This window comes from Chaetodon trifascialis, chromosome 13, assembly GCF_039877785.1.
Source record: "Chaetodon trifascialis isolate fChaTrf1 chromosome 13, fChaTrf1.hap1, whole genome shotgun sequence".
Taxonomy (NCBI): domain Eukaryota; kingdom Metazoa; phylum Chordata; class Actinopteri; order Chaetodontiformes; family Chaetodontidae; genus Chaetodon; species Chaetodon trifascialis.
Genome location: NC_092068.1, coordinates 8,469,295 through 8,496,482, shown reverse-complemented (window position 1 = coordinate 8,496,482; position 27,188 = coordinate 8,469,295). Strand labels below are relative to the sequence as shown.

Genomic DNA, 27,188 nt, shown 5'->3' with positions numbered 1-27,188 from the left:
ATTTAAGAAGCATGCAGACCTCTCCTCTTTGCCGGATTATCCTCATACTCCATGTCGGTGTCTGGTCGTTTGGTTCGTAAGTAAAAGACTTTTTGTCTCCCTCTCTTGCTCAGAGAATCGTCATTTGTTGTCCATTGTTTTCCAGCCACTAAGTGTGCTGTGTTTTTCTTTGTTTCAGTGTCTGCCTGCTGCTTCCACGCGTGCCTCGTGTCATACCCGCTTCGTCGGTGCTCCTTCTGTTCATCCACTCCGTTGGAGTGCGTCTTTTGTTTGTTTATCATCCGCTCGTTGAGTGCGTTTTCTGTTTCCCTTTTTATTAATAAATTCGCCCTTGGTTTTACACAATTCCTGTTTCTGGTCTGCATCTCTGGGTCCTAATACTATTCAGCTATTCAGCCTTAACAGCTTTGGGGTCACTTTTTAAGTCACTGAGTGTCCCCTCATTTTTTCAACATGCATGGTCAAGTTATAGAAGTATGATAAACACGTGGTCAACACTGTGAAACGGTCACACTTTGGTTAGGTTCAGGCGACAAAACTAACTGTAACTTACTTCAGTGACAGAACTCAACCTTCACTTTTGGTGACACCAATGTCCTGAGCGAGCGTCCACTATCCAACAGGTCCGGGGTTAGAACGGGCTGGATTTAAAGTACAATCTTCAACCATAAAGAAACCTTTCTGACCAAAACAGGATAGTGAATTAACATTTTTTCCTATATCGCATCTCCCCATCATAAACCCATTTTTACCATTAGTTGTCCCATACAACGGTTCAATGGCTGGAACTTACCAAAGACAAATTAATCAGCACAGTCACAAACAATCAAGGCCAGTGCTGATAGTCACTGACATAAACAAACTTCATCCTTATGTCTGTGTCAATTGCAGCGACACAAAATAAGGTCAAACAGGGAACCCTTCACAGAGCCATGCCACTAGCAGGGCTAAAGACAAACAGTTCGAGGAGTAGAGGGGACTTCAAGGTTCAGCTCGCGAGGTGTGCATTTTGTAAAGATTCCACATTAATTCTTCACTCTTAACCCTTGACTGTGTAACTTCCTTCACCAGAGGAATTGTTCCTATCAAATATACCACTGAGGAGGAGAATAAAATGGAGTTTAAGTGTGTCATTTGTCATTTAGGTTACAACATGTAACGATGCTTTATCAAGAGCCAGTCAGACTCTGAAGGCCATTGGATTGAACGCCTTTATATTTTCCAGTCTAGTTGTGTAACTGCATGCTGATGAAGATCTCAACTTCCTTTTGTTGACTATAGTTGTGGCTTTCTTTAAACTTATGATGCTTTAATTTCAAATTACAGAGCTGGCCGCTTGCTATAAATGAATAATGAATTTCATCACCTACTGTAATATGAACACATCTCATCTCAGTGCAGCTGTGTGCATTGTCCAGAACAGGGCAGAAGCCTAATTACCTAGTTACAGCATTGGGGAGACCAGGCTAATCTCTTATGGGTTTCTCCAACAGATGTGTCCAATTAATGGCCTGTCTTTGAAGGAGTTTAGATGCGTACTACTCTGGGAATTGTATTTCAAAGTAAAAGACCCATCCTTGCTTCTGATGAGTAGACTCTATAGGCAGTGTTAATCACGACTTCCTTCTATCCAATCACACACAGAACTGATCTCGAATAACCGCTGGAATACGAACTGATCTAAAGCCAATTGTGAATGTTAATGACCTGGACAGAGCAGCTAGGGGTGACAGATAACATCCCTGGTCAGAGTCATTACTTCACTGGCTGATACACAGCAGGAAAGCTGCTTGGGAAATTAAGCACATGGGGGTAATACCTTGTAAAATGAAAGAATAGAGAAGGCACGGCAATAATTCATCTAAATAGAAAAAAAAACAAAAACGGAGGGGGCAGAACAAGGCACATTAAAATGAGCTCTTGGTATTACAAGTACTGGTGAAAAGGAGAGAAAAATCCCACATTCATTTGCAACTTGGATGCACAAGCACAGGTCCTGTTTTCCTTGAATGGATGAGTTTGGTTTGAGAGGACCCTTACAGTCACAGAAACACGGGAGTTGAGGCTGCCCAGAAAACCTTAATAGATCTGTGCCACCGCACCCCTACTGCTCTGAGAGAAGCCTGTCAAGTAGCATGTACATGCATTTAGGCTTATTTACCTCGATCCTTCCAGCTGGCTGACAGGCACGTCTCACTGCTGGAGATGCAACGTCGTTGTCTGGCAACCCCCTGATGAAAGAGTTTTGCGGTGTGGCCAGCACATTGCAAAGGGCGACACAGAGAGAGCCGCGCTGCAAAAGATAACAGGAAAAAACAGAAACACAACATCTGCATCCATTTATCACGGCCTGCCCTTCAGTGCTCACGCTGTTACTGGACTTAAATTATTAATCATCATTTTGATCTGCTGGTCGATGGGACCCATGGCTCTGCCAGATATATGTATTCATTACTCCTCATCCTCAAATTGAAGATGAAGACAAGAACAAATATGCTGCAAGTCATATGACCTTTTAGTTTTCTGAGTTTCTGGAAGCAAATTGGGATCAATGACATCGGAGTGTCCAAGTCTGGCCTTTATTAATGGAGTCAGCAATCCAGAGGCGGCTACTGAGAGTCTGCATTCTCACTCACAGCCTCTCTTCTTTATATTGTGATGCTCACAGCTATTTAAAATGAAACTGCAGCATTGCTAAATAACTTAATATCCTCTTGACAACTCATTAAATATTTACCTGTAACTTATCCACAAATAGTTCTCATCCTAGAACTTAAAAACAGAAAAATGCTTACATCTTGAAGGTGGATTCGCTCAAGTTGTTCAAGTTTGTTACATTCAAAGGCTACCTGTGATACTGTAAATGCAAAATCGAAAGAAATTGGGTTGATCATTCCATCTCAGTGTCATTTGTTGATTCAAGTGAACCATTTTATTCATTGAAGGTCTGTAAATGTAAAACACCATCCTTTCAGACGAAACATAAAGACCTACGGCTGAAAAGTACCATTTGAGCATTTACAGAGTGCAGATTGGCATTTATTTGAAACATGAAACACACAGTACCAAGAGAAATACAAAAAAGCACTTTCAAATCAAAACACATTTGAACATCCAAAAAAGATAAAAGAAATCAGGAAACAGTCAAGTCCTCTTGAATTTCCTCCTGTTTACTTGATTTAACTCTGCACCTGATCGTCCTACACAGCACATCTTTACCCATTACTCTCACGTGGATCGCACATAGTCTAGTCTGCACTTTGGTGGTAGAGGGACTGGTGTCAGGATTTGTCTGAAGACACCACATGTTGAGACATTGAGGTTTTCACCTCCAAAGACAGCTGTGTGTGTTCTATACATTCTGTGTTTTTTTTATTGACCTCTGGTCCAATACATTGCTTATTAAAATACAGAGGCTATAAAAAATACTTTTTCACTAGTTCAGCATTAATGACTCCTATATTTGTATATATTCATAAATAATTCAAGACATAGATAAATAGATATTCTGTGTGTTGATTATAAACTTTCATAAAAGCATTTATTTTTTCCAGTAATACAGGAGTGACTATAAATGCTGAAATGCTCGAGGGCTGCTGTCCGACCCTGATGTCTGGTAGACTGGGTGAAAGGCCGAGCATTTACATGTGGCTTGGCGCTGGTCTTGTGTGCCAATGTCCCCTCTAACCGTGCCAGTCTCTAGCTCCGCTGGCACTCGTTCTTACTGCAGGTGGCCTGACGCTCAATTTGCCATGTGCCCTCCTCGTATGTGCAGTAGCAGATTGTACACTCATCGATCTTCACCTCTCGGCCTGCCGGTATCACTGCTGTGTCCGCGTAGCAGTTGGGCCCTGTAAGAGGTATGAGAAAAACAGGAAAAATAAAGTGATATAAAAAACAGCTCTATGTGTGTCGAAATTGAATTTTAAATTGCCCTCACGGTATGCTTTTAATGCATTTCTTTTGCTGTCAGCACCATATCACTTTATCAAGGTCAGACTCTGAGGCCTGAAAATGCACGATTTCCTCCGCTCCACAGATTTGATAAGCTGTTTGAATAGTGCTCTGGTCAAGCTAAATAAGCAGAAACATAATGATAAGTCAGTTTTATTGTTCAAATTCTTGTTGTGTTGAGTTGTGTACAGATACAGAGACCAGAAATATCATTTTTACGTTGGTGTGGGAGATTTTTTCCTTTAAGTCCCTGTGTCATTGTTATTGTCCCAGTCTGTGTTACTCTCCTGCGACTAGACCCACCAAGGACACTGTTCAATGTGTAAAAATGCAATTAGAGGACTGAACACACAATTCAAAGTCACATTACTTTGTGTTGCTCAAGTTAGTTTTAAATTCCAGGAATCCACAGACATCCTTGTCAGTCTGGATGCAGGTGAATTATGAAATACAGTAACCTGTAAATCCTGCAGTTCTGTTATAATAATAAATAATAAAACAAAATTCTTGCCTGTACCCCATGAATAAATACATCGACCCAGCTAACAGTATTATTTCAAACGTCATGTCACACTCACTAAGTGCTGGGGGAAACATTTTCCATTATTTTCATTTCATGACCTGCACCACAACCAACATATAGAGCTTAAAATAGGCTTATATGAACACACGGCAGCGCACAGCTAGGAGGTAGCTAGTCAGCTGAGATAAGTGAGGCTGTGCCTTTGAAATAAGAATTAACATCAGATCTATTCTTTCTCTCAAACAATAAAACACACCCTCGTCCAATTAAATGCCAGGGCTGCTAACTCTCACAGTCTGACCGAGAGATTGACAATTGACACTTTTCACACGCTCTCACATCACGTGTCCATCTTGTCACAGTGCGAGAGACAAATTTAGAGTTGCTAAGGTCGCGGCAAGAAAAGGTGACAGCGCATGAGCAGAAAGACAAAGCAGCACAGCACGACAGCAGCACGTGCAGCAACAAGGTACTCACACTGTCCACAGGAAGGTGAGAAATATACACAAATTTATTCCCTTGCTGCTCAGAATGATGTCAGCCGGCATCTCCGCCTCTCTCCTGCCGTTACTATGGTTACAAGGATGCTCTGTGTCTCTTTCTCGCTATTGCGAAGAACAGGTTTTTAGGATCTGATGACAATGCAAAATCCTGAATGTAATTGTACCTCAATGCTGAAATCTGGTAATATATTTGACATTTTAATTAAGATTACACAGGTTTACCAACATGCCTTCATGTCACCTGAACAAATCTAATGCCAAATACGAGGAAAAATGCAAAAAAAAAAAAATTATATGTTATATAGGCTTTGTTTGCACCATGACAAAGTCATTAGGCGTTTTCCCACAGTGTAAGAATTGTGATTACATGACAGAAGGTCCTCTCATAGAATGCACCGGTGCACAAATAGCAAATCTCACTTCAAAATAAACTGAAAAGTTGGCAGTCCTGACACTGAGGGCTTTTGCTGCTACCCCATCAGATGTAAACGGCAATTAAATGGTGCTAATGTTAGCACTGGGGAATGTTTTGTAAGTGACTGAGTAAAGGTCGCAGGGTGCTCACTGAGAACAGGCTCATGTTAAAAGGATCAGTGTCTTTGTTACTGAATTGTGCAGTGTGCCGTACTGCACATCAGTTAGCTTGTTATCTAAATGACCTACAAAATAACCTTAGCTAGTTAGCTCCAACTGCCGCCATGAAGGCCTGGGTTTTTTATTTCACCAGTTTGATTATCTGCTTCTGGCTACCTCCATGCCACAGAGCACAGAGGCCCTTTCAGGAGACGTTCTTGTATTCTTGGTTTAAAAGTGCATCACCTACTTTCTTTTATTGGTGTTTCCAAAAAGCTGAAATATGTCGTGGGCGTTGTTCTGAACTCGGTTATATCTACTACTGCTCCTGCTAATAAAATCTGATTATCTTGCCATTTAAAAAATACATCTTGTATTGTTATTTTGTAATTACTGAATGACAGGGCTCTGATGTTTCTGTTCTAGTGTCAGACTTAAGCTGAAGTAGGTCAATGCTGTGAAAAAGTGCTCAAATTTTAATAGCTAGTACAGATATTCATTTAGATATACCAGCGTTTATATACAGAAGATATAAGAGAAAATAAGCCGTATTATCCGACCACATATTCCAGCTTTCCACATAGACTGATGAAAGAAATGTGAAAATACATTGTGGAATGAAGGCCAATGGGACAGAAGCTAGTTTGAAAGTAGGACAGGACTTCAGTTATTGTTTCGCCACCACTTTTCCATTCCACTTCTGCTGCAATGACCACATTTCCATATGGAGTTTGGTGTAGTTACTCATCTTATCTTGTGTCTTTAAGATAGTTTCATGACATCCCTGCAAACTTGAATGCAGTCATTCAAAGAAGAGAATGAGCACAGGAGACCAAATGCGCTGCCCTTCATTTCATTTCTCTCAGTGGAAAATGGGCTCTCACATCTGGGCTTTCATTGACTGTTTCCCGAAATAGTGTAATAAGAGGGACAGAAAAAATAATGGATACACAGGCATGGAGATTTGTGAACACGCTTCTGCTGGTGTAAGTGCCCATTTCTATTCATTCACAATGAACCACTGCTGATCATATTCAACATAATGAATAGGATATGAGTTTTCACTGGGGTCCTTTTAAAGGTGGAATTTGCCTTTCTGATATTTCCCGCCAATCTGTCATGAATCATCATCTGGCTTCATATCTGCTCAAAACAGCTTTTCCATTGGTCGTCATTATCGTGCTCTTCAGACCGCTGAGTGACCACTTGCAGGTGATGTAGAGGAGCCTTTTTATTCTGGATGACCGAGCTCCCTTCAGGGAAGAGATGCATCCTGGGATTACAGTGATTACACTTTTCTTCTTGAGGATCCAGTTCACACAGTTAACTCTTCCACTGTCCTGGGATTCAGGCATTTATTACAGGTGTTTTTATTATTATCATTATTTAAAAGTTACATATTTGATTCAGTTGTAGATGTGCACATGAGAGGTATTCAATGGTATTTGGTTTCACACTCTTTACGCCACAAGTAAAGTATAAATCTTGCTGTCGGCGGGTTCCCTCCATATGCAACTCCAAGGTTGGAATGCAAAGAGCGGGAATTGTGCATAAAAACCATATTAAGCACTGTTATGCAGTTCTTTAATACAGTTCTGATGTGCACCCCAAGGGACTGTTCTTTTTTATTATTTTGCAGGAAATTGGATCTCACTAATGGAAATTTTGATGTTGAAGGTACTATTTGTTAAGAGCTGAGCACCGTAAATGGCCCAGAGACGTGAAAAAAAAATTAACTGCCACTCGGGTCCACCTTATTCTGGTGCTCCTTTCTATCTATCTTACATTGTGTGTACAAAAAAAATCCACTTGTCATGGCCACAATACCAAACATACAGTAAATGTCCTCCTTGTATCACGAACAACATTACCTTCTTTGGTGCTAGGTGTGATGGGAAAGCCTTTGTCTGGTGAAAGCGCCTCTGTCTTCAACTAGTGGCTCGAAAAAACTGCTCATAAATCATCCATTATCTCTCAAGCTGCACGGCAAAATACAAACACTGCAGGAATTGCTTCCACAACATCAGGTATAGCATAACAATGGCTATTTCCCTTAGACTAACAAGGTCTTGAGCCACTCTGTTGTATAATTAAGATGCTGATAAATGGGGAGTCTTTCAGCTGCGGCCACAGCATTTCATTGGGCGTCAGCACCCAGGAGGAGCGTGCTGGCACATCAATCAATGTGAACAGTTTGCCGAGGCCTGTCAAAATGTCAACCCTAACACATTTATAAGTCTTCAGATGAACACGCACACACCCTATCTGAATAACAACTCATCCTGTGGCCCAGGCTGCTGTCGCTACTGATTCATCATCATTAGCAGCATTTAGAACACAGCGTCTCAAATAAAAGACGCATATGTCAAGGATATCCTTGCAGAGAAAAATGCAAAAAAAAAATAATAATAATCAGGCACTTTACAAAATAAATCAAAAGTACTTCCTCCTGGAGCTGGGATTAAATCGCAACCTGTCTGACAGTCATTCACTGTTGTATGACACTCATTTGTGTTAATTAATGCATGGATTCAGCACCACTGTGCTTACTCAATCCCGTCACCCTATTGTTCTGCCAGTCATACAACACCCACCTTTTTGTCATTGCTACATTAATATAACATATTCCTGTCTCTCCATCACTCTCTGTCTTCTCCTCCTCTCAGTCTCTGTAGCAGAAAGAGATTTTTATAGGCACATCAGGCTTCACAAGAGCTTTTCAACGACACCCGAAGAGGCAGAGACAAATGGACTGTGCATGTGCATGAACAGTTGGACCCAAACTGTCACTATAGCGTGTTAGAAGTTGGCATGGGCAGCATGTGAAAAAGATATCCATTAGCACCTGTGGCTTTTGGCTCTGTAGCAGTGCCAGATAATGGACAGGGAAACAAGGACACATCCCAATCATCACACCCCTTAATTCTGAAATGTTAAAAACTTGCAGAGCTCCATTATAAGGTAATGGGAGGAGAAGAATAGCAGAAATCACTCATCTTAATGCATTTCTTGAGTACATTTGCATTATAAATGCAGAATAAAAATGACCTTGCTTTGTGAAGGCAGGAAGTGGGAGAACTTTGCAGGGAGAGACGATGATTTCACAACAATATGAATAATTTCTTTCACAGATGCTGCATGAAACAGATTTGGACTTTTAAATATGGACCGCCTCAGATTAAAGCTGCAGACAGTGAGATTTATGGAAGTGCCACCTCATATTCAGAGTTTGTTTGCATATGTTGTCTCCAGTGATTGCGCCCACTGATAATCCTTGTGGCTGAACAACCCAGCTGCACACAAGTAGCTCGACTGTCATGACCGATGTCCTTCACAGGGACGAGCCACAAACCCTTGCCAGCCATCGCAGCGGTGTCCAGGTGATAGTCTTTACTGGGAGACAAACCTCATAAACAGTATATTTAAAGGTCTGACATCAATCTAGAAGGTTGTTTGGATTTGTATCCCTTCTATACGGTATTGTGAAAAATGTATTCGAAAGGTACATTAACATTAACTTTCATTCAGAAGGTAATATAGAAAATAACACATAACAAGCAGACCACTCTCTCAGCAGCACTCTAATTGTTAAGACACAATGTGACTAACCATTACCTTCATTATGGTGACCTTTCTCTATTGTAATCATAATTCTTAAGTCCTGTAATGAAAAATGGCCTTTAGATGATAAAATATAACTGCATAATGAAAGAAATAAACCAAAAGGTAAAAAATGGGGGGATAATATGTCCCTTTTTTTTTTTTTTTTTACCTTTTGTGATTTTATTAGATGATGCAAAATGTCCTACTTCCCTTTTTATGTAAAAAATGAAATCAGGGTGCACTTATTATTCTTGATTACATCATGGCCAGCAGTCGCTGTGTAACCTCTTGCTGATTGCATTACTGGCCGTCATTATGGTTGCTGTATACTGACGTAACTCAATATTTTAAAAAGAAGCCATCACCGTACTGCTAATTAACTGTTAGCTAAACCCTGCCCCCAAACAACAGATAAGATAAGATAAAATAAGATAATCCTTTATTAATCCCACAGAGGGGAAATTTGCAATAACTGTTAGCAGCTGTAACTAAGCACAACAGGCTTTCAGAATTATATTTAATTAATTATATTATTATATTATTCATATTAGAGCGGTATACATAGGGCTATACCACCAGCCATACTGTGTATTAAGATTTTGGTAAATTGTGTGCTTCATCCAAAACCAAAAATACAAGCACAAAGGGGTAGCAATGAATGAAACAGTGTGTTTATATGCTCTAACGTAAGATGCAAGAATTAGCATGTCCAGCTAACTGGCTAACTACCTACAGCAGTAACCTGGCAAGGGCTTTGTCCTTAGCTCTAATACTGTGAGGGGTTACACACTACAAAGGAAAAATATCCCTTCAGCTCTGGGACGTCCCCTGCATGGGAGCCAAGGTGCAAATACATCTGAATGTGGAATAACAACAGCAGCTCCATCCTGCTCTTTATTTGGTTTGGGCTGTTTATGCTCAAGCAACTGCAGCCCAGTTTGAGATGAGGTGCAGACAGATCGAGGACACATCTGTACTGTATAGTGTGAGTTTTCAAGCAAGAAAAACTGACGGCCTGATCGCAAACTTATTCCAGCTAAACGACACACTAATGTGTTTCTGAAAACATTTGAGGCAATGCAGTAACAGAATCTTGATTCATATTTGATCAGCGCTGCCTAGTTGGACAGTTTAATTTGAGTTTCATGAGCCTGGTGCATTACGCTGGTTGGACTCGTAGGCATAAAGTTTAAGTCATGTTTATGCAAATATAGAAACTGCAAAAGGCAGCGTATCCAGGATGCACCACGCGGCCAGATCTCTTGCTTTCATCGTATTTATGAATGAGCCAGATCAAACCGCCTCATGAGCCACATTGGAGGACAGATGTCCCCGACCCCTGACGGAGGCTGAAATCAGCTAGAAATATTCAGTCAGCTGGAGACTGATTTTTCATCCATCACACAGGTTTTAGCATACACATTATACGATGCAAGCGAGCTTCGTCTGACACACTCCGCTCGTGATGGTCGTCGTTTCAGCCAAGAAAGTCCACAGCCATCAGCTGGAAATAAGGAGCCTGCTTTTGTTAGCCTCTGTGTGAAACTGAAGGTCAGATGTTTCAACTAATGCCAATTTGATGGTTCATTTGTCACCTTTATTTTAAAGTATATCTTGCCATATAAGATGGAAGGCTTGACAGGCATAACAGTAACTGAGGGTTGTGTTGGTTTGGCAACTAACAGTCAGTTACACATTTATTGAGATTAGCTTTGTTTACTACACCAGTCTATGCTGTCCAGATGAGCTGCAGGCTGCTTCAAATGGACAAACCACGCCATTCCACATCCATGTAAACAGTGTGTGTGTGTGTGTGTGTGTGTGTGTGTGTGTGTTTTTATGTGTACCTTAAACAAACATTCACATCTTGAAAGACGCTCTATGAATCACACCTCTCTACATTCAAATGAGCCTCTATCCCTCTCGACACCTACCGTGTCTCGTGTTGCTCTATTTGAAGTGATTTTGGCTCGGGTTCAGACTGTTTATCACATCCCCCCCAGATTAGTGTTGACCCTAATGTCTGAGTCTTGAAGAGCAGCACTTGTTTCCTCATGCGTTGCCAAGGCGATACCCCGCAAGAGCAAAGGACAAGAGCGAGAGAGCCACAGCCAAGGTGCCGAGCAGAGAGGCTTCTCCTCCATTGATTTTTTTTCCCCAAGCATTCTTCAAAAGCAAACACTCACAACTTACGCTTTCATGTCTTTTACAACTATAGGTTGTGGAAAACGCAAATAACACTTCATACAGGAAAATAAGACTCAAGTGCAGAGAACATGTCCCTCTTTGACTTGTATTGACTGGGGCTTCTTTGCGAGAATCAATATTGTGTAATTAAACTTTATGGCAGCGCATGAATGTCACAAACTTTACAGGGTATCAAACCATTTAATTGCAATGTGTTCCAGTGCTGTGAGATAATGAGTAAAAAATGATGAGAACCTGCCTCCATTCACAGCTGTTCTTTGATATTCATGAACAACTGTCTGGGGTGGATGTTAGCGATACCTCTCACTTTCATCTTCCTCCCCTGGCTCTTCCCCAAGTGTCTCCTCGCATACAGGCTGAATAACACATCTGAGACAGGGTGCTCTGCCATAAGCATTGATTTTGCATGCCTGAAAAGGCCAAGATAATGCCTGTGCATACTTGATGAACTTATCAAACATTGAAATACTTCATTGTGATTTATATCAATAGTGAAAATGGTAAAGAGGAGAAGGGCTGCTAGCTGGGAAATGAGAGTGGAGGACAGCAGAAACAACTTGTTGAATGAGACACCAAATGTGAGCTTTTTATCTCTTTACGGATCTGATGTCTCAGTCTTTTACCTCTTTTGCTCCATTTTCTCACCTTTTTATACTTTCATGTGCACACTCTTAAACTCTGTGAAAGTTTTCTTCCTTTCTGGTGGCATTACACATCTGGATGAGTATCTAATTCTTTCCCATTAATGAGCTGAGCTTTGATGTGACACTTCGGATGCGTCAGAGTTCCTGGGAGGTCCCAACATCTGTCTACTCTTCAAACAACATCTGCAGACAAGACAAACAACACCACCTGAGGAGAACTCTCTGACAACCTCCAATAACCTTATTTTACATCATCAGTATTTCATCACGGTGCTAACACTGCGGCGCTGTCTCGTATCGAGCGCTGCATGATCAACAGCGGCAAGATGGAAGTTGACAATCAATGATCCTCATCATTTAAATCACGGCGTCTGTAATACCTGGCAAAGAAGCATCATGAATAAAAGACAAAGCGAAATCCAATATCTAATCGTTCTGATATTGATACGAGCTGAAGGAAGATCAGTGGCGTCCTTTAGAGTGATGTCTCATTTACTTCAGATGAAATATACCTTCCAGTTATTTGACAATGGATTCCCTATAGTTCATTTTGTAACATGTTGCTTTTTACTTAAGTGCAAATGCAAATGAAAGCATGGGACAATTACAGTCTTCAAAGCAACGTGCTTTCAAGGGATTATTCCCTGACAGAGACCTCCGTTTTCTCCGGTAGGTGTGAGCTGACCAGCAGTGTGCAGAGTCTAACACTCACAAAGATGTTTGATGATTGCGGAGAGTGTTTACACCTCATGTTTACACGGTTACAACCCCACCAGCCCTGCTCATCAAATCAGAGCCAGAAATGTTCCCTGTCCAATAAGAGGTTGTTAAACACATACTGATACACAGACACCCAACTCTGCTTAATTAACAGTTTGAGCTGTGATATTCACAGCTATCCTGAATATGTGAAAACACCAGCAGGAGGCATAGCAATGAGAAAGAAAGTCTTGACACTGATTGGCACAAACCTAAAAAATATATTTATTTTTAGCATAAAAATCTCACCTGCTGCAGCTTTAAAAACACTGTAGCCTGACTGTTGCACAAATGAGGCGTAAATGCTGCCAAAGGCTATTCCTGCATCTTCATAAATACCACTGTGCTCCTAGAGATTACCCTAAAAGAGTGTGGGACCAAGCTGACAGAGGTTGCATGACGATGTAGCAACAGAGTCCTAATTTTAGCAAAGTGCCATACAGGTGCATGTGTGAAAGAAAATAATAAAAGGGTACTCAAGTGATTTGGTATGTCAGTATTTCACTTCCAGAAATTTGAGGGACTCACTGAAGACATCAAGAGATCCTGACTGTTAGCCCCTCTATAGGTCAAGCTCCAAAAACAATGTGGCCATTACATTTCCCATAATGCAACTCAATACTGAGAAGAGCTATTTTGGCTGTCCTGGTTCCACAAAAGTAAGGCCAAGGCTGGTTTGGCTGGGCATGAATCATCAGTACAGAGAGAAACAACTGTGTTAGAAATATCTGGTTGTTTGCCATCAAAGGCACAACCTGCGTGCAAAAACAAATTAACTACAACTCCCAGGGTGCATTTCCACAAGAATAGAAGATCACACTGTTGAGAACACTGACGATACAATTTGCATCTTAAATGAATTTTCTTTTGCATTTGGGACCAATTTGGAATTAATTTTTGCAACTAGCTCCATGTTTTGCCCACAAATTAAACAACACAATTTGTTCACACTCTGATTCTCACTCTCTACCTGTCAGGCTTTTTCTTTACAGCAACGCAGGCCAGGACTCATGGGTATCGTAGTATTTACAGCCCTTACCCATGCCAAACTGAGAGAAAACATGATCTCTCAGAAACAAAGAATTTCTACATAACCTATAACGTGGTTTAATCATTCCAGACACTCCTGCGCTTCTATGGCGAGGGACATTGAGTATTAAAGGAAAAATTTGAAATATGAATTTACAGTGAGGCTACAATACTTGCAGAACCAGCAGCTACTCTGCATGATAAAAACACACATATTTCAAACCCCACGCCCGTAGTTTATAGCGCAGGTTTAGAAAGCTCCTCCAGAGCCTGGAAATACATTACACAACTGTGTTTCACAGGCTGAGTAGTACTTCTTGATGAGTAAACTGTTCTCAATGTGTAGAATCAGTGCAGTGCTCCTTTAACCACAGAATCCCAAAGGACTAAAATAATGAAAGTATTTCTAATTCAGATTGACACAGTGTTAGTTGTGGTTTGGTAACTTGGCATCTTCAACATAGTGAGCTCTGTTTATTGAATGGTAATGTGTGGTAATATTATGGTAATAGGGACTGATGCCATCTTAAACCTGAAAATCCTCATCGGCTGAATGAGCCTGTGGATTTGGTGGGACTTTTGAATATAGATGCATGCTCTCTGCAGTCTGCCACATCTCTACACATACTGTACTGCATGTACATCTGTCTCTGATGCCTGTGAATGCAACCCAGAAAATCCACCGGGCATTTCACAGGGTAGAATATGGAGCACTGCCCAAACTCTGCACAAAGCACTCTCAGCATGATCAATATGTGCATATATAAAAAGTAGGTGAGCAGCAAAAAATAAAAATAAAAAATGGGGGGGGGGGGGGGGGGGCGACAAAGGACTAGCACATATTTCCCAAGATCCAAGATTACAACAGGCAAATATTAATAAAGTGAGTAACGCGCCATGACTAACAATGTGTTGTCTCTGGGGGTTGTGAGATTTTGACTTGAGTGGGACAAACTCTGATTGATAACTGATCACAAACATTCATTACATTGTGTTAGGAGTCAAGAATGATCCTAATGTGAGATTCCGTGTGCAATTATAATGAACTAAACAGATGGTAGTCATATGTTGATTATGGCGTTTTGCCCACATTTGGTTCATTTCATCCAGTTAAATAACTTCTTGATATATTTTTGCATGTCTCTTTGAGGATAAATCTCTGTGCAACACAGATGTTTTGTAATTTCCCTTGCCCACAATTTGTTATTTTTAACTGGAACAGTTTCAACAAACAGCATTAAAACCAAAATATCTTGCTTGCAGTTTTACTCAAAACTAGTACTGCCGTCTAGCACGTTGCTCATACAGACGAAGCATTTTTATGTGCTACGTACTGTGTATCTTGTCTCTATCACAGGGATTTTTTCTCCATGCAGATTGCTTGCTCTGGTTTATAGCAGACAGCCTGCGCCACTTTAAGATTCCAAGTCAGAGATACATATCGCAAGTCATCATTCTTTTTGCTGAAGGAAGCAATGTTGCTGACATTGCCATGTTGCATTAGAGTCACACCAAGAAAACAAGGGGACATAATCTAGGACATGCTGTCTGGAATCATCCGAAACAACTTCAGATAATCGACTCTGAGCCGCAGAATTCCTTCGTCTCAGATGGGCCAAAGCTCTCAAACCAACAAGATCACAAACTCACAACCCCTGGCAGCAAAAAATGCAAGCAGACCCCATGTCGCCGTACCAGTCATCGGGGATGGATTCCTAGCATACGCTTCAGCCTCCATCAGATTAAGTGAGTAATTATATGAAATTAAGACTGAAAATGACATGAGCAAAGAAAAGCAGGCCACGCCATATAGTTCATTAACCCAATTTTTGGTGGGATTTCATTGACACAGCTCTCGTTACTTCAAATATGCAATCTGATAAGGCCAGAGACTGCAAACACTGCAGTGCAGCATGCTGTGTGCTTTGTGTCAGCAAAATAAGTGTTGTGCTACCTTACCCTTGTAACTCCACCTCATAACAGCGTGACTGTTCCATGACTGACCATCATGACATTTTAGTTGATAAATAATAAATAAACAGCTGCAATTAATGATGTAATTGCTTATTCTGTTAATTTTATGCAACTATTATAGTACAAGCCTAATAATGGTTTAATACACAGACACCCTAGAAGAGGCATTGGCATTGAACATATATATAGATTTCTGTTTGTCTTTCAGGATTTCTAAAGATTATTTGGTTCAACTGATTAAAGGGCATTCATAACATAAGGCAGGTTTCCATCCTCATGAAACACAAATTTCAACCAAAGTTGCAGAAAAAAGTCATGTGCGTTTCCATCCACGACCATTATGAAAATTTGAGAAGTTAAACTCCACGAGATAAACAGATGGTGACGCTAGTTCTACACTCAAGAGCCATTAAACCACAGCAGAAGAAGAGGGCACACTGAGACGACACCAGTCAAAGCTCAAGCGGTGGAAAATGACGTGCAGTAATCTCTGTTAATCTGTTAGTTTCATCCAGCAGCCTAGCGGAGCTACCCAGCAGCCGCCACTTGTAGACTGGTTGTAGTGGAGTGAAGTGTTCACCACAGCGCTGCTGAAGGAAATCGTCTCCACTCACCGCTTTTGCAGATGGGACAGCACTGATCCGGCTCGTACTCTGGGTCCACACACTCTGTCTGAGGGCAGGCTGCCACAGAGCACAACACCTCTCCACTTGGCTCACATCGGCACTTCTCACATGGAGAGACCTGGGTAGCGGAGAAGAAATAGTAATTAACACCCCTATAAACAGTTCACACGCAGACATGCAGACACACAGACAACAAAGAGTCTCCTCTTAATTAATTTCTTGCTATCTTTGTCTCTGGCTCTTTGTCTCAATGTCTGTCTCTCTTTTTCTACTGCCCTGTCTCTCTACAGCTATCTCTGTGTCTCAAACATACACATGCATGCACACACACACACACACACACACACACACACACACACACACACACACACACACACACACACACACACACACACACACACACACACACACACACACACACACACACACACACACACACACACAATACTCCTGCCTGTCTGGTTTGTTTAAGACAGTGTGCATTCAATGTCACAAAACTACATCTAGAGGGAAGTCTCATCCTTCTCAGCTTCATTGCTATTGAAAGGCTCATTTTAAGGAGAGCTGAGTCAAGAATTGAACGTCAGTATCCAATCAGGGGATATGTGAAAATCAATAGGAATGGGGAAACAAAGGAAAGATGCCTCCAATTTTCTTGGTGCGTGAACAGAAACCTCAGAATGACTTATCCCAGCGTTACTGTATGTCTCAAAATAGAACAAACATGGAACAAAGGCTGGGACTGATAGTACACAGTTTGAAATACAGCCACCTCCTACATTCCCTGTGAAAGGCTTCATTTAGCAGCCGCTTGTATAAAGCCGAACACCTTTAGTCTTAACAAGAGAGCAAAGGTTAATTCTACCAGCATTGCTGTAGATTGCAGAGGCTTGTGCCCCCGCATGGTACTCCACTGTGAAAAATGGAGTGAGGCAGCACTTAGCACAATGCCTCAGAACTTAGCAATCAAGCATAAAAACCTGCCTGTTGCTTAGTTTCAAAGCACCCCCCTCCACACCACCGCACAGCACAAAGGCTGACGTATGCCGCCGGTGAGAGTAAAGCTTTCTGTAGATTTCCCTCAGCGCAGACTTGACATAGAGCTGTCTGTCCGTGAGCTACACTCAGAGGAAGAAAATCCCATATTAGCCTTAACCTCCTGCTGAGACACTTGCCAACATAAAGAAAGAAGCATTAGGAGCTTGAAAGTGTAGCATCTTATAAGACACCAAGATTGTGGTGCAATCCTGAGCCTTTCAAAGAAGAGTCAGAGGACAAAACATAAAAGGTCTTTCTGGCGCATCTCTGTGTCTCCTGTGTCCACAAACACCTACATGCGGCGGCGTGCTCTGCACAGTTGTAACATTACTCTAACTATAGCCCAATCATGTGTATTAACAAACTGAATAAGGAAACACTGCTGAGGCTGCACTGCTAAATTCAGCCTTTGGTAATATTCCGGCGTTGTGTGAGAAAAAAGACAAGTGCTGACCTTTGCCATTATAAATCTGCCTGCCTGCTCTCTTGCATGCTGCAAGGCAAGGTAACAAGTTTCTGGGTAGTGCCTCTGATGAACTCCATTGAACAGCAAGGAGTGTTCTGTCAGCACTTCTGTGTTTGAGTGTGTCAAAATTGAGCGAATGCAGTTAATGGGCTCACCTTAAATTCTTCTAGAGAGGCATAGATCTTGCCCCGAAACTCGCAGTAGTTCTTTTTCTCCTTGCACTGCGGGCAGCATTGGCTAGTGTCTACTTTAATGCAGCGGGGGTGAACCTTGGGACATTCTGGCTTGGTGCACAGAGGGCCCTCGTCTGTGCAGAGGCAAGGGCACGTCGAAGGGCCTGGGGTGAACTGCTCGCCGATGGCGAACACAAAGCCGCTCTCATCCATGCAGCCTTTCCCCCTGTAGTCTGGGTAGGCGTACTCGTCGATGGCGTCCAGGGACAGGGTGACGTCACTGGTGGGGCCCTCGTCTATTTGATTCAGGTTGTCCTGCTCGCTCCACAGCTCCTGGGGCTTCCCGCCCTTAGATCCTCGTGTCTGGGAGTTGAGGTTCGGTTTGGCACGACTCACGGCAGTCCTGTTGGGGCCAAAGGCATTGATTTCCTGCTGCCGCTGCTGAGCGCCGTATCCCAGCGGTTCCTCTGGGGCCTGCTTGTCCTGGTTTTTGTCCTCCCTGGCTTGGGTCAACACCCTTTCCAGACGTTCTCGGCTCACTGGTAAGGTCGCTATAGGATTGCACTGAGCGCCGCTCATCAGGACCCCGAGAACAAAGAGAACTTCTGCTGTCATGGCAACGGAGTGCAGCATCTCTCCCCACCACCAGTGAGGTGGGAAAACACCTTGGCTCACATAACACACTTCACATCTCAGGTGTGAGCCAGTCCATCTGCAAAGAGAAAATTAAACTGGGGTCATATGCTCAGCATTTTGTCACTTTTTATTCCAGGTGTGGGAACAGTACAAGAAAGAAAGGAGAGACTGTAGAACAGATCAAGAAACCCAGTCCACTTCAGAGCACCACTCCATCATGTACAACGTCCTGCTGAGGGTGACGCAAGCCTGTAGGATCAGTGAATTGGATCATCAGGACAGGGAGTATTCATGGGGCTGTGTTAGGAAATCGATAGCGCTTCATATTGTAACACCTCCTGCATCAATTGGTCCCAGCAGTGACAGGGTAAGAGGAAAACAGCCAAAGAAGGACCTGAATGTAACACTCTTAAGCTCCTGATCCTTGTACGGAACAAAGAATCGGGATCAATGCCTGCTTTTTTTAAATGAATCACAGTCAACTGTACAAAGGGAGAAATTGATTTGAAAATAGAACATAATTCCAGCCTGGAAAGATGAATTTACTACAGCTGACAGAGGTAGCCATATCCATTTCAAAATAAAGCTCCGCCACAGCTTTTGCAAAAAGCTGTATGGGCATCAACACACTGATTGAAGAGGCTGTCTCTCATCTCAGAAGCCGACTAAATATCTCATAGTTTTGTTTTAATCAAAAGTAAAAGCACATCACTTTCCTGACAGTTCTCAAAACTGCGAGGAGTCAATACACAACAGCTGAAGTCGAGTGAAATCCCAGGATCCAATGCAGACGTCGCAGAGGCTGCACATTTTTGAAAAGCTATAGTCAATGTTTTTGTTTTTGTCTCTTGCTTAACTTGATTTACTGCGGCGTCTTGAAATTCAAATGCCTGCTATGATGCTTTGCTGCGTTCGGTGGCCTACTTCCATTCATTTCCTCACCAAATGTTCGATGTCACCACTGAGCTCCGTTTAACGGGCTGCAGTCATGTTGACATTTATAGCTTATTTTAAAGGAAGGTGAGATTGCTCCTTATTGACTCACTCAACAATTAATTGCAAGGTCCTGTCTGTGTTTGTTTAAGGACAGTTCACCACATTGATTAATTTGCCATCCTCAATGAACACAGCTAATTTCCAGCAGAGCGATAAGGAGCTCTAAACAGGAGGGAAGAGAAACTAAGCATTAAATAACCCACAAGCAAATCCGTTTAGGTATGTGGTAACACATAAAAAGAAAGAGCAGAGATAATACTGGGACAACCAGCCACATTAATTCTATCTGACTGCAACTATGAAGCCAGACAAGCAAGCCATATGTTTTAAGTCATACATTTTGATATTCATGAATTCTGATCCATTCAGAAGGAAAAAGGCTGAAATTGACTGCTGGCACGCCAGTTGTATTTGAGGGGTGTTTTAGCTGAATTGCTATGTTTGAGGCAGAATCCTTGGAGCTGCTGTGGAACGGAGAGGAAGCAGAATGAGGTGCATACCGATAATGCTGCTGCAGCTGAGAGAGAGAGAGAGAGAGAGAGAGAGAGAGAGAGAGAGAGAGAGAGAGAGAGAGAGAGAGAGAGAGAGAGAGATGAGCGCAAGCCTCATTAGTAAAAGGACCTCATTTGGCTTTTCTCAGCCTCACCTCTCCACCTTAACAGCTGTTACTCGCTGTCACACTGTTACTGCTGCTGCTGCGCTCTCCATCAGGACTGAGCACTGGGTGGCCCTCAGGCTGGTTGACGACGGGGAACAAACTAGCCACAGCACCACAGTATCTTCTGCGATAAGGCTGGCGATAGATTATTCTCATTATAGACAAATCCCAATGAAAAGACCATGAGCAGCTGCAAATTGATCCTGCTAACAACTTGCGTAGAGGTGTATCCAAAGCTTAATTCAGCTTATTCATCTGAGCCACAGAGCTCTGCTGTTCAAAAAACGATTAAAAACACATCAATGAGCCGCCATACTGGCTGTTCCCTCACTGTGATGCACACAAGCAACGTGGCAGTCCAGTGCATGTGGCAAGTGTACTCCACTTGCCATATGCTATATTCAGTCGTAGTCTAATGGACCCCCTCTCTCGCTGACGGAGCAGTCGATGGCTTTGCACAAATGTAGAAAACTCTGTTCATAGCTAATGAGGACGTGCAAAATGAAATGTTGCTCTAGGTAGCCGTTAGCTAGCAAAAATAACTTAGTCTTTTATTGTGTGCCAGGTTTTACTGAACCACTTAACTGATCCGGCTGTAGCACTGACAGCCACATATTCTGTTCCTATCCAGACGAGGCAATGCAGCACGAGGCGTTTTTAACGAGCCAGTTACTGCGGTGTTGGCTGAGATACACACATACACACATCTTCTGCTGTAAATACTGACCTTAGCACCAAAGGTGTATTCATCTGTGGCAGCCAACAAATCTTTTTATTCCAATTTGAGTAACGTTTATTTAAACCCACCATGTCCTGCTGCTTTCAGAAGATACAGAGCTTTCTTGAAAATAGAAACTATTCGGTTTGTGAGAATTTTTTAACATTTGTGTCTTCAGTCTGAATGAATGGGCTCGGGTGTAACACACAGCACAGAGAAATCAAAACGTTCTGTGAGACAGACTTGTGCATTGTTAGCTTTGGTCTTTTCGTGGCATTTCTTGAGAAAAAGACAAATATGGAGTGATGTTCTTCAATATTTACCTTTTTTATGCCATAAAATAAAGCCTTTCTGTGGATCAACAAATTAAATTGTTTGCTAGATTAATTGCCGTCTTGCAATCCGGGTCCCATCTTCTGTAAATGTCATTAATTGTTAGCCACACACAGCATAATGTGTGCCAAATGTCATGCAATTTTACAGGCTAGCTTGAAACATAAATATGTCTTTTTTACTACGGTTCCTGCTGTTAAACATGTTCAAGATGTCTTTGAGGACACTTTTTCTTAAAAACTCCATAGGCTCAAGCGATGAGAGACTTTCATATATTTATAGTGTTGCATATAAGCCATTTGGTGAAAGGTCGTGGATTTATCTTTGGCCTACAGCCCTGCAGAGAATTTAGTTTTTTGCTTCACTGCTCTAGCTTGAATACAGTACTTGCAAAGATATTCTGGCTGGAAAGAAAAAACAATTACAGTATGAGCTGATATGAAGAGACAATACAATGTCTACACATCTCTGCAGCATAGGGTAGAAGCTTGGGGACTATTACTCTTAGAAATTTTAAGTATTAAATTGAGTGTAATGAGTACATGATACACTGCCTCCATAGTTCTGTAAAGTCTCATTAGGATCAGAATCTGATGTAGCAGCGCTCTGTTTTTAGCAACACTGCTAGAAAGTCAAAGTGATGTCGCAGTCAGACTCATAAACTCATCACATGTGTGACCTGAAACGGCCTGTGCTCAGTAACTACTGGTTGCAGGCATCAATCAGCAGCACACCGGGGTTTATAGAAGCCAACATCACTGAGTTCATTCACACTTCTGTCACATTGGAACACCCACTTCAGAGCAAAAAAAAATATCAGCTCTATAAGTGGAAAAACAACTCTACAATTTACACTTGTCAGCTCCAAATACTTATCTCTGGAAAACAAACACTAATGCTGCAAAATTAGCGGTATATTTTTGTCTTAAAGAAGAGCCGTCTTTTTTAACCACACAAGTGGTCATGTGGTTTCCCCGTTTCCACATCTGTTGGGCAACTGACAGGACTCTGCCTGGTTCCAAACACTGAAGTGGTCCAAGCAATTAGCAAGTGATTAAGTGCATAAACAGCATTCAAATCCAGCCAAAGAAATAATAATAATAATTAAAATGAAATACGTAGAAGAACAAATTCTTACAGATTTTAAAATGCAACAACATGCAGTTTGTATTGGACTGCAAGGGGTTGCAAAAACTGTTTTGGGAAGCAGGCAGAAAGCCTTCAGTGGTTAAACATGCATGAGGACAGCTCATAAAACCAAAACCTCCACTTGGCTTTGCTGTTGTGCTCAGTTGTAATCTAATGTTGTTTCTTTAATTGAATTTGATTAATAAATAACAATGCAATCAGAAGCTGTGAGAAGCGATGTGTGTGCGTAAGCTGGTAAATGAACTACACACCCCTGGAGTCAAATATAGGCCTTAAATATACATATTACTAAAACATCTCTGCGCATATCATCAAAGCCTGATGATCAAATGGTACAAGAGTTTAAATGAACGGAGTCACTAATCCTCCACCCGTGAGCCAGCCAGCCACACTCGGGCAGCACCGGGATGTGATGTAAAAGTTGTCAGTTCAAACCTCAGGCCTGACATGTCGAACAGCGGGAAAAGCTCAGCAGGAAAGTCAACAGCAGAGAAAGCTTATTTCTATCAAGTACAATATTACATCATGAGAACTCAGTATCAGTAAGGAAAGTGAGAAAAACAGTGCATACTGCAGTGTGAGGATGACACGTGCACTTGCTACAGCGTAAACATTACATAGTCCCTTCTGTCTCCAAATTCAATGAGAATTACTTACAAACATGAATTTGAACTAAACATGTTCCTGAAGTCCGGTGCAGAAAATGTCACATTATTTGTTTTTGGGGTCTCCAGCAGTAAAACACGGCTTTAGAGGGTTGTTCAAACGAGGTCTAACAGACCCCAACACGAGTAATGTCACTATTTTGGATAACATCATTTCTTTGTGAACAATTTTTGGCAAGCACACAGCATATACATTTGTTTATGTTTAGCCCATATAACATATACAACATTTCCCCTTTTAGCTTAGTAACAATGCTTCATGGTCATTTCCTTGCATTGTCACTTTCAAGCCCAGTTTGTTACCACTTCATTGCCTTAAATACTTAAAAGGAAGAAAGCAGTTAATATTTTTACACCCCAACAACAAGGAAGTAAAGCCAATGTCAGCAAGACATGCGGGTTAATACGGGTTAAAAAATCAGATCTTTGTCACGCCATGTTGTCATTTCAGATCTAATGTAGGCCACTCTCCCTGTCTGTAGCTACATGAGCAGCATGTAAAACCAGCGATTCAATTTCAGGGTTATTTTTTACCACTGTGTATTTTTACTGCCTTCAAAAGCAACAACCCCCCCCCCCGCCCAAAACTTATCAGTCTGAGCTTCAGTGAGGATTCATATTTCTGGGGGAAATGCAAAATAATTTGATGATGTTTTGTATAAACGAGGTCAAATTTAGAGATACTGAACACTGGCACAAAATCCACTTCCACGGACGTAATCAGCTGTCAAAGACCCACAGTGACCAGAGACTCATACCAATTAGACCTGACCTTCCATACATGACAAATACATTTCCTACAATATTCCAGTTCTCTAGTTGCAAAAATCTACAGCTTGGTTTTCTGCGCACAGTAAGTAGCAATTATCACACATGCAGTAGATGCTGCCTTGGAATTGCACTGCAGCAGAAAATTCTAATTATCTGATATAAATGGCTAATTTCACAATAATACAGTTTCCTTTTGTTATTCTGCTCACCTATTAACATTGCAAATTTAAATGCTGCCATGCCATGTGCTATTACTTTTGAGGACTGATAATATTTCCACTTTCCACCGACATTTAAATGTAGCAGTGGCTTCCTGCACTGGAGACATTGAAGTCAGTATTAGGCAGCAAGAGCGACTTCTGTCATTATCGTCGCTGTATATATAAATCCCCCTGTCAAAGGCCAAAGTTCTCTTTACATCTCAGTCTATTGAATGTGGCCGGTTGACCACTGAGGTGCAGCAGCGATGATTAATCAAGCAGGAATTCAACCTGGCTGTTAGTTCACGGTTCGACTGTGCTCACCATCGCATTGATTTATGACTCATAAATTATTGTCGTTTTCATTACCCGGCAGAGCGAATAAGTCTCGACACAACAACCTGAGCTTGGAGGGAAATTCTAGCTGCACCTTGACTAATAAGATGCTATTATTCATATAGATTGAATTGGCAAGGCTTCAATAACACAAAGCGAGGCAGTTAGGTTGTGTTAAGGTTGGCCTGCCTCTTGCTTTCTTCTTTGATGTCACTCAGAAAGGATTCTTCCAGGGAGGTTGATAGCAGTTTCACTCACACAATAATGCTATAAATAGGGCCAAATGTACTCAGGCAGTGCTCTCATCTCCAGGAATTTTCCACACACAAGCTAAGATGTTTTTGTCCGTTTGTTTATTTCTAATTACTCTCTGGCCTTAATACATATGAGCAGCATTTAAACGAATATTTGCACATCTGATGTGGATGAAAAAGTTCACGGTGACAGAAAAAGGCAGCACCACAGAGAGTGATGAGTGGTGAGGCTCACAGCGTCCTTCTTGTTTTGATTTGTGTTAAGCGCCGGCATCGCACACCACACAAGTCTGACAATGAGCCTCCAAAACAGGCAAACATCACATTCATATTGTCTTGGAGAATAAAACTCCTGCGATGTCCCTCTGTAAAATCAAACTGGATGTCATTGAGAAGAAAACCATCTCCTCAGGGTTAGAATTAACTCAGACAGACAATATGCCCTCGCCGCTGTGTGCACTTCATTTATTGCACATTACAGATTCTCCTACTTACACAGATCCAACATCCCAACATGCCACTGATGGCACACGGGGAATGTAACCATTTACTTTGAGGTCTACTTCAGTTTGTGACAAAGCAGATCATGGGGGATGAGATGTGAAATGTTTAGACAGTGTTGGCTAGTGGGCTTGGATCTGACAGGGCTGAGAAAGTATTGAATTAATGATGCCACATTTTAAAACTCATTTTTATACAGATAAACAGTGTGAAATGATGAAATCCAATTAGAGCAATAAGGGACACTAAGGCAGGATCCAAGAGTATTAAGCCATCTGCCAGTGAGTAAAGATTGCTGCAGGGCTGCCTAATTGAATTTTATCCTCTGACTGTAAATCTACTGAGTGACCCAAATCAAAAGAAAGTTTCCCTAAACATGCAACGCAAAACCAACGGCCCTTGCAAAACTGTCATATAATCTTAAGGTTATGTGCAGTAGAACAAGGTGAGACTTTGCTCATACACAAAGCCTGCCAGGAAAAGTGTGTAGCAGGAAATGTATTCAGGAGAAGAGTGTAAATCAGCCTGATTTCTTTATGTTACTCCGAGGGAAGAAGAGATGATGATGATGACGATGGCAAGCAGCCTTTCTGACTTTCTTGAGTATCACACCCAGAGATGTAGTGACAGTTCAATATTAATAAAAAATAAAAAAATAAAAAAACTGTATAAATCTCAATCCAGTGATCAAAACTGCGAAAAACAACTATCACCAAAAAACGAGCGTATATTTTCAGAACAGCACAGATTTTCCAGACGCTGGCATCATCCAAACCCCGACTTTGCTGGAAACTATGAATCAATTAAACGATGAATGCTCTGTGTTATGTGTTTCGGATGCCTACTCCACTGTTGTGAGGCTGTGTTGACTGGATGTTGCATCCTGGAGTGTGTAGGCAGGCAGTCTTTGTGCAGCCACTGAAATCTCTCTGATGCTTCTTACAACAGCTTCAGTCCTATTTACATCAAAATGCCAGCACAGTTCACTGACGCCTATGTAGCCTCCACAGGTGCACCAGCCTTTTGCGCAGGTTTGAACAATCTGCATTAGAGTTCCCCATCGAGCTCATTTGCATAAAGGCTTTGGTGATTTATGCAGTTTAATTTTCAAGCAGGCATGGTGGCTTTGCTGTAACCCTGAGAGAGTCAAATCTTCATGAAACGCTCACAAACACCAATTGTAACAGAAACCAGTTCATTCCCAGTAAACTAAGTTGATGTGAGGCTTCGAGCAAATGAGCCTAATATGCATAAATAAAAGAAAAAGCTGCAGCCCGACACAGCAGCATTGATATAATTCACCTGTGATCCTCGGAGTCTGTCCTCTTCCGTCAGTGCGCTGGGATGAAAGACAGCCTTCGGACTGCTGGACAGTGGAGCCACGACAGCAACAAATGATCAGGAGTGAGGAGATGGAAACTGACGCTCGTTAAGCCAGTCAAATGCACAGTTTCCCCGGAGGATGCTCGCAGGTCATCAGCGTGTCGCGCTCAACTTTAATCGCCACAGTGAGTGAAAGCGCTCCGTCTCCGGCGATCCGCCGCTGCCACTGCCGCGCAGCTTCTGATGTCCCTGCTCCACACTGGCACTTTATTTCTCACGGTGACAAAAAAAATAATAAATAAATTATTTAATAAACTGGGGGGTGGCGGGGTGGGGGGGTGGGGGTGGGGGGGGAGAAGCGTTCAGACGTCACGTTCAGACGAGCGGCCACTAGATGGAGCAGTTTCAAATGACTGGAGAACAACAGGCTGTCAATTAATGAGACGTTCACAGGTCGGTTCATAAGGTTCACACGCTGCTGGGATTAACGACTTCACTTAATTATCTCGAATTAGGATGTCGTTTCCGTGACACAGTTTGGTCATCGGGTAATTTGTTGCGGAATGAGAAACGAC

The 27,188-nt window shown here is 41.9% G+C and overlaps 1 protein-coding gene across 1 annotated transcript; it reads right to left on the bottom strand.

Annotated features, from left to right (window-relative positions):
* Positions 1 to 2,901: 2,901 nt before the first annotated feature.
* Positions 2,902 to 26,897, bottom strand: vwc2 (von Willebrand factor C domain containing 2). The gene is made up of 4 exons (XM_070977872.1): positions 26,593 to 26,897; positions 18,056 to 18,785; positions 16,385 to 16,514; positions 2,902 to 3,851 (listed from the first exon to the last, which is right to left on the bottom strand). The coding sequence occupies exons 2-4, from the start codon at positions 18,704 to 18,706 to the stop codon at positions 3,700 to 3,702; spliced, it is 933 nt and encodes a 310-aa protein (XP_070833973.1). The 5' UTR covers positions 18,707 to 18,785; positions 26,593 to 26,897; the 3' UTR covers positions 2,902 to 3,699.
* Between the last annotated feature and the right edge of the window lie 291 nt (positions 26,898 to 27,188).

Bases quoted from the DNA above. Each gene is read 5' to 3' on its own strand.
- vwc2 (XM_070977872.1), bottom strand. From the start codon at position 18,706: ATGCTGCACTCCGTTGCCATGACAGCAGAAGTTCTCTTTGTTCTCGGG. The intron at 16,515-18,055 runs GTGAGCCCATTA...TCCGCTACCCAG, and splicing joins CCTCTCTAGAAGAATTTAAG to GTCTCTCCATGTGAGAAGTG. The intron at 3,852-16,384 runs GTGAGTGGAGAC...TACCTCTTACAG, and splicing joins CTGTCCCATCTGCAAAAGCG to GGCCCAACTGCTACGCGGAC.